General features: G+C 54.0%; 1 protein-coding gene across 5 annotated transcripts in view; it reads right to left on the bottom strand.

The window, feature by feature from the left end:
- Window positions 1-11,255, bottom strand: part of ST6GAL2 (ST6 beta-galactoside alpha-2,6-sialyltransferase 2) — a 63,932-nt gene that overhangs the window by 21,215 nt on the left and 31,462 nt on the right. For all 5 annotated transcript variants that reach the window (XR_010934301.1, XM_067704012.1, XM_067704010.1 and 2 more), the window contains exon 2: window positions 5,393-6,316. Coding sequence is in view for 4 of the 5 variants with exons in the window: in XM_067704012.1 (XP_067560113.1) it covers window positions 5,393-6,260 (868 nt within the window). In the remaining variant the exon portion in view is untranslated. The remainder of the gene's footprint in view (window positions 1-5,392; window positions 6,317-11,255) is intronic.

The raw sequence follows: 11,255 nt of genomic DNA, 5'->3' as shown, positions 1-11,255 counted from the left end.
TGGGGGAGGGATAAATTAGGAGTTTGGGATGAACATACACACACTACTATATATAAAATAGGTAACCAACCAGGACCTACTGCATAGCACAGGGAACTATATTCAATATCTTGTAATAACCTATAATGGAAAAGAATCTGAAAAAGAATATATATATATATGTATGTATAACTGAATCACTTTGCCGTACAGCAGAAACTAACACAACATTGTAAATCAACTATTGCGTTGGCCAAAAATTTCCGTAAGATGTTATGGAAAAGCCCGAACGAACTTTTTGGCCAACCCAATATATTTCAATTAAAAAAATAAAGGATGATTCATCCATGTGTATTTTGTAACACTGTCCAGCGGTCATTTGGAAGCTATCAGTTCAGTAAGTAATGCAGATCTTTCAAATACTGAAGCATTTCATTATAAAGCATGAAATATCATTAATGTCGCCATGGATCTCATCACTTAAGTTTGGGAAGCCTCCAAGCTCAGGGTTGAAAGCTTTAATTTTATCACTGGCAACAAACACTGTCAGTTATTTTCCTGAAAGTCGAGGCTTCCTTCCTTCCTTCTTGAGAAAATGCCTGCCAAATGCCTAAGTCTAATTTAAGTGCGTCCATCAGTCAGGCTGTTTCAAGTATGGTTGTGTTTGGTGACAAAAGCGCCTAGTGCCACTCACAGCTCAATCACATCGGTGCCCTTCCGTCGGGGGTTGGTTGGCAGAAATGCTTTCATGTTATTTCCCATTTGGTCTTAAAAACACATGTACTTCAAAGGCTGAACTCTCATCAAACTAACCATTTTTACTGCTTCATTAAGGACATCCATACGTGGAGCTGGCATGCTTTGCTCTCACTGCTAAGCTTGGCAGGAAAACATCCCGTGAGGACTAGTATAGTGGGTACCACTGCCTCGATCTGTGCTAAGAAGCAGTTTTATCCACTGTTGCTCCTGCATCATCCGTTCCGATGTCAACAGTTAAAAAGACCTCCGAGTACTATGATGAAAATTGTTCTCACCTTCTGAGCCCCCGAAAGGCCAGACACTATGTGACCTGCTCACCTGGGGCAACTCTCCCATAGGCAGGGAGTGAGGGGGGCCCAGACAGTGGGGTGGCCTCCCGGCACTCAGAGGTAACCAGGATAGCACCAGGGCAGGAAGCAGGATGCTGGCACTGCTGGACCAGTGCTCCCACCGAACCACGCCACCCTTAGATACCGCCTCCGTCTAGAGGTAAGGTGAACGAACAGGTTGCCAAGCAGTGGGTGCATTTCTAATTGATTACGTAGAAATTCCTAACGAATCGTATCACCCCGGACAATGTCCCAGCTTTTAAAAGCTGGTGTTCTACACCGAGGTGTGTCTTAAGCCTTAGAACAACTTGACAAAGGACAGGGCGCAGAAAGGTAATCTAGGTTCACTCCTTTGGAAGTCGCATGAGGCTGAAGAGTTAAAAGGTCCGTTTCATGGAGGACACAGAGAGGTAGGTAGGGACGGGGCTGCTGTGGACGAGACTGACCGTCCCCCTGCTGGCCGGGAGAAGGAGGGACCAGGATGGGAGGGGGCGTGTGGGGACGACGAGCTGAGAGAGCCCGTCACATGGACACATTCGTAAATGTGCACCTGGGCGTGCTTCTCCCAGGTGACCACCTGCGAAACTAAGCCGTCCGCTCACATTTAGAGAGGGAGGAATGATCAGACAGCCAGCACAGGGGAGGAAAGCAAAGCGTCGTTTTTGGAGACGGCATCTCCAGGCTAGAGCCATTTCCCGTTGACCTTGAGAGCAGAGCCAGGCTAAGAGCATCATTGAGGAAAGATGAAAACCCTGCAAGGAGCAGCCAGAAGGCATAGCAGCACGAAATCCCTGCCCAGCCCTGGGCACTGCGTCCCCACCGCTCCCTTCCCTTCCCGAGCGCAGGAATCTGCAAGGGCGGCCAGCGCCTTGTCTTTGGGGAACGGGGAATGGCCTGCCCAAGAGATGATTCTCCTCTCCCCCAAACCCACCGCCCTGGTCTGTCTCACCTCACTGGGGCTCCTGCAACGTGCTTACTCCAATCTAGGCTCTGGAGCAATCTTTCCAAAATGAAACACTGACCCATCACTCCTCTGCTTCAAAGATTTCAGTACCTCTGCACCGCGAGGCCAAGGGGCCAGAGCTGGAGTTTCGGGGACCCAGACTGGAGTTCAAATCCGGCTCTACCCTCTGTGTCTCTGGGTACCTTGGTTTCCTTACCCATAGAACAGGAATAATCGTGTCTGTCACTTGGCATCGCAAGGCTTGTTCACAGATAAAAGCACTGAGGATGAGAACTTCCCTGCAGTAAACACCCTCTAAGTGCTATCTATTATTACAATCATTATGAGAAGTCTAATTTCTGGGGAATGACATCCAAGAGCATGAAGTGGCTGACCTCCTGCCCACCCGTCCAACTTACCTGTCTGCTCTCTACCCCCAGCCCATAGTGGTCCCCAGCCCTTATCACCCACACACTGTGCTGTTTCTCATCCAACTGCTCTGCTGGCCTTTGGCCTGGATTCCCCTCCTCAGACGTCTGCCCTCGCGGTGGGGTGGGATTCCGCGGTCATGTCTTCCCTGTCTGTCTGCGCATCTTTCTGTCCTTCTAACCGTGATATTGGAATTGTCTGTTTACAGTCTGTCTTTCCCACTAGCAAGCAGAGGATCTGAGGGTTAGGGATGGGCCTCATCCATCTTTCTATCACTAGTGGCGAGCACAGTATCTGGTGGAGAGTTGGGGACCCATGCTTGTTGAATGACTATATGACCTGCTTTCTTGCTTTTTTTAAGGTAACAGGACGCCAAATCCCAAGCTCGCTACGGGAAGATGCCCCCTCCCTACGCAGCCTCCTCCCTACCCTCCCATTTCCCACACACTTCCCAGAATCCTAGTTTCAGGTAACAGATCCTGACCTCCCATTCAAGGTGACAGCTGTAAGTTCAGAGTACTTTTCTCATCTGCAGTGTGTTTCCACGGGATTGCTGCTACTGATCTCACTACCAAATTATTATTATTTACAGGAATGGCTGAAAAAAGATCATCTCACCACTCTAGAAAAGAATGTTCCATGTTTCCAAAACAGTTCAGTTTGCTTTCCAATAACATATTCAAAGTGGAGGTGTTTAAACAATTACAAGGTATGACTCAGTCTAACAGAACTGGGAAACAGGATGGCACTGCCCAGGCAGCAGCCAGCAGAGCCACTTGCAACCCTGGCGCTTCCCTGGTCCCCTGGCAGGAGGGGGGGGGGGCAGGGGCTGAGCCCTCAGGCAGGGAGGGTAGGGGGGGCAGATGGGGCAACCCGCAGGAACTTTTCTAGCTCTGCCCTCAGTTTTTCATAAAACCACGACCTCGTGCAAGACTTCTAATCTTCACTTAGCCGATTCACAAGTAGATGCTTAGGGATGAAGACAGAGTTAGCTAAATAGTACAGCATGCCCGCTTCCGAGCTTCCTGAAGGACTCTGCTCTGTGAATTTGTTCTCACTAGGAGAGGTGTTAACAACTGTGTGTTGATAAGCCTCTGTATGTTCAGGGGAGTCGGAAGGAGAAATGTCAGCACATGGCAGGCACAAGGGCTGATGCTGAGAGATGCCAGCTTCTAAAAAAGCGAGACTTCTTGTCTTTACGAGTTGAACTGTGTTACGTTACATACTCTTAAAAAGGTATCGATGGCTATAAAATTGGACTCAAAGGAACTGAGGCAAAACAATAGAGAATTTAAAAAATTTTCTGAGTGTGTTTGTTCTTCAGTTACCTTTCTACGATTCTAATCGTGAACCTCTGTATAAGTGCAGACGCTATCAATTAAATGCGGATACTAGAAACTAACAAAGATAACTGACGTGTCATGTTCCCCAGAAATGGGGAACTCCCAGTCTCTCTCACACTCTCTTCCAAATTCTGAATAGAGGAGAGTTTACAAGACGCCGGTCAGGGATATTTACAGCAGAATAAAGAGCAAGGGAGTTCTCCCAGGCAGGTGAGCGCAAGGCGATGTGCAGCTATGATGCAGTGGGGCTTCAAGCAAAGCAAAAAAAAAAATCCCAAAGCAAGTCACCACCTGCTCTAAAGCTGCTTAAATTCCTTCTGCCATGATTAATCATGGTCTTCGAAAACCAGGGAGAAGTGTGGCTTTACTTGGCCCTGGGGGCCTCTGAACCAATGCTCCTTCCTAATTGGTAGCAGCCGCGACTCGGCCTGGCCGCAAGCTTGTGTGACACACACACAGCGTGATTACGAGTCTACTTAACGTCAGCTCGGGGACACTGGCACCCCAGGCTGCGAGTCCAGACCTGGGCCTTACTTTTTCAACTTCTTAAAAATTTCACATTCAGCCTCATTCCCAAGAGCCAGTGGGAGGAGGTCTGGGCTGTGCAACCTGATGATAAGGGTGTCGCCCCATCTCAAGACGGCTCTGGAGTATCGGCTACTCCTCGAGGACACGGAACAACGATTCCTTTCTATCAAGTGGGCAGTGCCCCCTGAAGGTCACGGCCAGGTCAGCCACCTGTGAGGATGTGTGAGGGCAGCACCAGGGTGGGCTGGGCACTGAGGGGACTCAGGGGCATTAGACTAGACTGCAGGTTCCCGGGGAAGCAGGGGCCCTCCCGAGCTGCCAGCCCCGCAGATGTGGGGCTTCAGGCAGCAACATCAACTCTCATCTGCATCTCCAGCCAGCCTGCCTTCCTGCCCTGCAGACTTCAGATCTGCCAGCCGCTAGGACGGCAGGGGCAAGGCCTTAAAATAAATCTTTCTCTCTACACGTATCCCACCGGTCTGTTTCCCTCGAGAGGCCAGACTAACAGGGGTGTTCTCCAGGGCTCAGGAATGGATTTGAAGACAGTACAGAAGGGAAGATGGAAGCCCAGGCTGCAGCTGGGGCCCAGAGGCTGGGTGTGTGCCAACCTTGGAGGTGACGGTGCCCACCAGATCAGTGCTCTCACCAGCTGTCCGCAGAGCCCAGGGACAGGGATTTAGTCCTTGAACGAGTGACAATTATCATCCTGCAAACTCCTGTTTGGAGCTGCCCCCTAAGGCTCGTCGCCCGGTGGGGTTTCCCCTGCGCTCCTTCCTGCTCCTGCCACATTAAGGGGTCATCAGGGGTGCAGGCTCGGCTGGGAGCTGTCAGTGCACAACGTGGGCTCTGCAGGAGGTGGGTCCTGAGACCGGGCCGGTGAGAGGGCCGCGGGCTTCCCCTTCCCGGGCCCCCAGCTCCTCGGAGGATGCCCGTCTCTGCTCTGAGTCTCTGCAAAGGAGACCTCTGCTGGGATTCCACCCGCCGGGGGTCATTCAGTCCCAGGGAAGGAAGAAGACCTAAGACTTTCCGGAAACACAGCGCAGGAGCGGCCACCCTGGGGGCGGGGGGCCGCGGGGACCCACCTATCTCTTCGCCCAGGGACGAGTTGAGGATGGCGCCGGCCGACGTGACCACGGCGCAGGTCCGGAGCCCGCGCGGGAGCAGCCGGCCGAGCGGCACGGCGGGGACCAGCGCGCGCCAGCCGAGCGCCGAGAAGGGCGGCTCGCTGCCATCCAGGGTGCGCACCCGCACGCGGCCCCGCAGGGCGCACAGCAGCTCCGCGCGGCTCCGCCCGGCCGCCCGGCGCCCCCGGAAGTTCACGCCGTGCTTGTTGGCGCGCAGGTAGGCGCCCATGGCCTTCTGCAGGCGCGGGTGCAGCATCCGCGCCGACGCGTCGCCCTTCCAGAGCTGGCGCAGGAGCGCCCGGGACGTGGACGAGTACAGTCGCTGCCCGTCCTCGCCCACCCAGGGCGCCGCGCTCCGGCTCTGCCTCCGGGCCCCTCGCTTCGCCCACCGCCCCCGGGCGCGGCGCGCTAACAGAGCTCCCTCCGGGCCCCCCGACGTGCCCGGAGCGGTGTCCTCCGGCGGCAAAGCGCTTTGCGATGTTCTCCCCGTCTGGGGCGAAAGGAAGTCGTCTTCATTTTCAAAGCCGTCTGGGGCCCACGCCCGCAGGTCGCCTGGCCCCGCGTGCAGGGGGCCATACGGGTGTCTGCGGGGCAGCCCCCTGCGAGCGTCCGCGCCCTCGGGCAGGCCCTCCGAGGCGCCCATGATGGCCCGCTGCCTTCCCTGCGCGGGCAGCAGCCTCCTGGTCTCCAGGAAGGAGAAGGAGCTGGGCGCGGGCTGGGCAGGGTTGCTGTCGGTGAAGTACAGGAAGATCGCCAGAAAGAGGAGACCCCAAGCGAATATCCCGCAGAGCATTCCTTGTCTCCATTGCTTCAAGTGTGGTTTCATGGCAGGTCTGCGGGGTCAGCACCTGGAGTCCCGAGGCGGCGGGAGGCGGGATGGACCTGAAAAACAGCCGGGTGTCACGGTGAGGTGCGCGGGACAGCGCTGGGGACAGTCTCTTTAGAGGGTCTCAGGAGGGTTAGAAGGGGCATCAGAATCCAGGGTCATCCGGAGCTTCGGCCACATTCGGGGGTCACACGCCCCCCACCCTCACATCTGCAAGACAAAGGGTCCCACTGAGGCAGGACGTAGATGCCGCCCCCCAAGGTAAGCAAGTGATTTGTCCCCTGGGGCCCGATACTCCCAGACGAGAATAGCAGGACAATCGAGACAGGAGGCTGGGCCCTGCCCAGAGAGAAGGGAAGAGACCACAGATTCCTCATTCTGGAAGTCAGGAGACCTCCCTGATTAGAAAGCTCCTTGGAGGTCAAAAAGGGAGTGATGTCAAGTCTACCCATAGGCCTCTCCACTAGAATCCATCTCGGCTAAGAGATGCACACACACACACGGGGAGGACCCTGAGATAAACCAGATACGGACTCAGAACCAGGCAAAGTAAGATGACCGGCCAAAGGAAACCCAGAAGAAATGCCCCATGTGAGTGATTCAAACTGCCACGAGGGCACGACTCTCTCTCTGAGTCCGCCCGTGTGTCTATCCACGCGTACTTTACCCTCTTCCTCCTAATAAACACTCTACTTGTTTCACTACCTTCTGTCTTTGTGGGAATTCTTTTCTGCAAAGCCGAGGGGCCAGGGCCTTGTCACTGACCACAGGTCTCGTGGCTTGGAGTCCGTGCTCTCACTGCCACGGCCCGACCTCGATCCCTGGCTGGGAACCGAAACCCTGCTTCAAGCCGCTGCCGGCCGAGGCCAGCCGAGGTCACCGCCACCTCAGCTGAGGGTCTTGGGAGAGGGGAGACGCGGTGGGTGCACCTTGGAAAACCTCTGGAGGCGTCTCAGTGATGTGTCCACCTCCCCACCGAGGGCTGCTTAACCCGGGCCCATCCCAGCAAGTCCCATCCCGCAGCTGGGTTACAGATTCCAGTTTGGCGAAGCAGGCCGGAGGGCTCAGCGGAGTCCGCCTTCTCGCACCTCTCATCAGACCACCACAGGCTCACAGCTCAGATACTGTACAGCAGCACGGCGGGCTCTGCGTTTCACGGGAAACTTCCAGAAGGGCCCCAGTAAGCGATGACCCAGGGACTGCGGCTGCAGGGGAAGGTGATGTCGAGGTGTCTGTGAACCTCAAAGCAGCCCCCAGATAATCGCCCTCACCGTGAGCCTCTGATGGAGTAAAAGGGACAGATGTCAAAATTCTAAACAAGGGAGGAGATGAGAGAGCTAGGCGAGCCTCCAGCTGGGAAAGGGTGAGGAAGGAGGCTGAGATGAAAGGACAAGATACAACAGAGTCAGAGAGAAGAACCCTCTTCTCCACTCAGTGGCTCAGCCCACGATGATCGCCTTTTTGTTAGGTAGCAAGCACAGTGCTTGGCGCTAAAGGAAACAACAAAATATCAATAAGAAACGCACCTAACGCGGCTGAGAGCAGATCACGGAGTCGTCATAGTGGCCCTCGCTCTTTCCCCCGTCCCTATATGAGCCAGTCTTCACAGGGGGCCTCTCCTATCAGTATGGAGGGTCCTCAAGAACTAAAAATAGAGTTGCCACATGATTCCGCAATTCCACTCCTGTCAGGAAAAACTCTACTTAGAAAAGATACATGCACCCTTATGTTCACAGCAGCACTATTCCCAATAGCCAAGACATGGAAACAAGCTAAATGTCCATCAACAGATGAATGGACAAAGAAGATGTGGTACATATATATAGTGGAATATTACCCAGCCATAAAAAGAACGAAATAATGCCATTTGCAGCAATATGGATGCAACTAGAGATCATCATACTAAGTGAAGTTAGTCAGAAAGAGAAAGACAAATACCATATGATATCACTTATATGTGGGATCTAAAATACGACACAAATGAACTTATCTATGAAACAGAAACAGACTTGCAGGCATAGAGAATAGACTTGTGGTTGTCAAGGCGGTACGGGGAGGGAAGGATTAGGAGTCTGGGGTTATTAGATGCAAACTATTATATATTGATCTACATATATAGTAATGCAAGCAAAGCCTTGGAAAAGGACAAACATAAGGAATACTAAGTGAGCTGCGGGAGCGTTAAGCTGGACAGCCCAGAGCGCAGCACAGGCCGGCCCTGAATAAGTACTGGCTGAAAGAATGATGTGTGTGTGTGTGTGTGTGTGTGTGTGCGCGCGTCGAGGGTGGGAGCTGTGTGTCTGCAGGTGTGCATAGCTGTGTGTTGGTGACGGTGTTGGAAGAAGTGGGGAGACCATTTGGGGGGAAACCAGGCTGGGAAGCTGCCCTTCCAGCCTTGGGGGTGGGGATGGGGGCCTACTGGCAAGTTGGGGCCACGTGCTGTGTGAGGTGCTGGTGGCAGGGGCTTTCAGGGGAGTGGGGGGCAGGGAGGAAGGAGGGAGGAAGTGGAGTAAGGGGGGCCTCAGCAACAAGCAGACACCCCGGAAGCCCGTCTGATGGGAGGGGCTCGTAGAGGGGACCCTCCCCCACCTCCAGGCCTCCAGGAAAACCAGGAGGCAGGTGACGACAAGACCGTAATGCAAGGGCAGGGGTTTTACTCACATAAGAACTGAAATCAAAGTGGGTGATCCCTAGGGCAGTGTAGTCACCTGGGGACGCTATACACCGTCTCTGGTGGAAAAGAAGATGTGCGAAAGTGAGAAGCCCACATGCCTGTTACAGACGGACACGGGTCCTTTGCCCTCTTCCCATGGAGAGGTGAGTCTGTGTCTCCCCGCCTTGAGCAGGGGAGGGGCTCTGACCGGGTACCAGGCCCAGGTGCAGCAGCTTCCATGTCCTGCCTTTAAAACGCTCACGGTGGGGGAGGTAGCCACCAGCAAAGACAGACGTCTCTCTCACCCGAGTCCACCATGCAGTGAGGAAGCCCGAGCTAGCTGCGTGGGAAAGGCCACGTGGACCGAGAGAGGTCCAGCCAAGCCCGGGCTGCCCAGCTGCCCCAGCCTCTCAGTGCCTCGGAGTCCAGCCCAGTGGAGCGTTCAGATGACTTCAGCCCTGGCCAGCCTCTGGCTGCAGCCACACGTCAGACCCCAAGTGAGAACCCAGCGGAGCCCAGTTAACCCACAGGACCAGGAGTGATCGTGACAGGTCGCTGTTCTGAGCCGCTAAGTCTGAGCTGATCTGCTGCATCAGAAACGACGACTGGAGCAATGCCAGATGAGGGGAACCCAGAATGCATCCAACAGTCCAGCCCCTCCGAGGGTTATGTGAAAGCAACATTCAGTGACCTGTTTCAGTTGTGGCTACTTAACAGTGTTTGCTTTACCCCGTAGTCACGTGAAAGCAAGCCTGTAGATTTCCCTCGCAGTCAGACATCAAACCCATATACAGAACGTGGTCTCACGAAGCCAGAAACAACGATGCCAAAAAAAGAACGTACAAGAAATAATGCCAGGGACTTCCCTGGTGGCGCAGTGGTTAAGATTCCACCTGCCAATGCAGGGGACACGGGTTCGAGCCCTGGTCAGGCAAGATCCCACATGCCGCGGAGCAACTAAGCCCGTGAGCCACAACTACTGAGCCTGCGCTCTAGGGCCCGCGAGTCACAACTACTGAAGCCCGTGTGCCACAACTACTGAAGCCAGCACGCCTGGAGCCTGTGCTCTGCAACAAGAGAAGCCACCGCAATGAGAAGCCCACGCACCGCAATGAAGAGTAGCCCCCGCTTGCTGCAACTAGAGAAAAGCCCACGTGCAGCAACAAAGACCCAATGCAGCCAAAAATAAAATAAATAAATAAATAGATAAATAAATAAATCAAAAAGAAAGAAAGAATGCCAGCAGCTTACTTGCTCCGTGCCAGACCCTGTGCTCACTTAATACTTCTTCTGGATTATCTCATTTGGTCTTCCCAGCACCTAGTAAGGTAGGAAATACTGCGATGTCCATTTTATAGATGAAGAGGTTGAAGCCCAGAGAGGTTAAGTAACTTGCCCAAAGCCACAGAGATAACAAGCAGCAGATAGCACATAAAAACCCATCTGCTCACTTTTTTTTTTTTTTTGCGGTACGCGGGCCTCTCACCGTTGTGGCCTCTCACGTTGCGGAGCACAGGCTCTGGACACGCAGGCTCAGCGGCCATGGCTCACGGGCCCAGCCGCTCCGCGGCGTGTGGGATCCTCCCGGACCGGGGCACGGACCTGCGTCCCCTGCATCGGCAGGCGGACTCTCAACCACTGCGCCACCAGGGAAGCCCCATCTGCTCACACTTTTAACACTAAGTTCTGATTCCATCTGACTGTGCCAGACGAGGCCATCTATTCTAAATACGCCTTCTTAAGCTGTCTGTGGGGAAGGATCATTCTCGCCCTAAACTGTCGCAATCTGAATACTTTCACATTTCCATTCCTGACCGTCTCGGCAATGTCCCCATGCTGGGAAAGCTTCTCAGGGCTCACCAAGTTCTGTCCGTAGCTCATCAGTGAGCAGTATGCAGGCGGGCACTGCCTGGGGACCACACTTTGAGCAGAATCTGCTAAATGATCTTCCTAAACCTGTCCATTGAGGAGCCAGTGCTTCAAACTGTGATGCTCCAGCCTGACGATCTAAAAGCTGTTTCCAGGATTTCAACATTTGTATTAGAAAGCACAAAATTACACTTAATAGCAGTTATCCTGCTTCCCCCGCAGCTGAGTGCCGTGCAACACAGCTCTGACACCAACCACTGCAGTTAGCGGGCACCCCACGGGGAGAGGACTCAGTCCCAAGAGACTGCCCCCCCACTTCCGACACCAGCCTGAAGCAGGGTCCCCAGGCCACCTGCGCTTCTTGCAACGGGGAAGAGTCAAATCCGACTCCATGTTGGCTCTGTTTCTTTTACTTTCACCTTCGCTTTCCGCTGCCTTTGTTCACTGAAAGGAGACTGTACACAGTGGCCTGC

Source organism: Pseudorca crassidens, chromosome 14 (assembly GCF_039906515.1).
Source record: "Pseudorca crassidens isolate mPseCra1 chromosome 14, mPseCra1.hap1, whole genome shotgun sequence".
Classification (NCBI taxonomy): domain Eukaryota; kingdom Metazoa; phylum Chordata; class Mammalia; order Artiodactyla; family Delphinidae; genus Pseudorca; species Pseudorca crassidens.
This window is presented reverse-complemented; position numbering and strand designations above follow the sequence as displayed.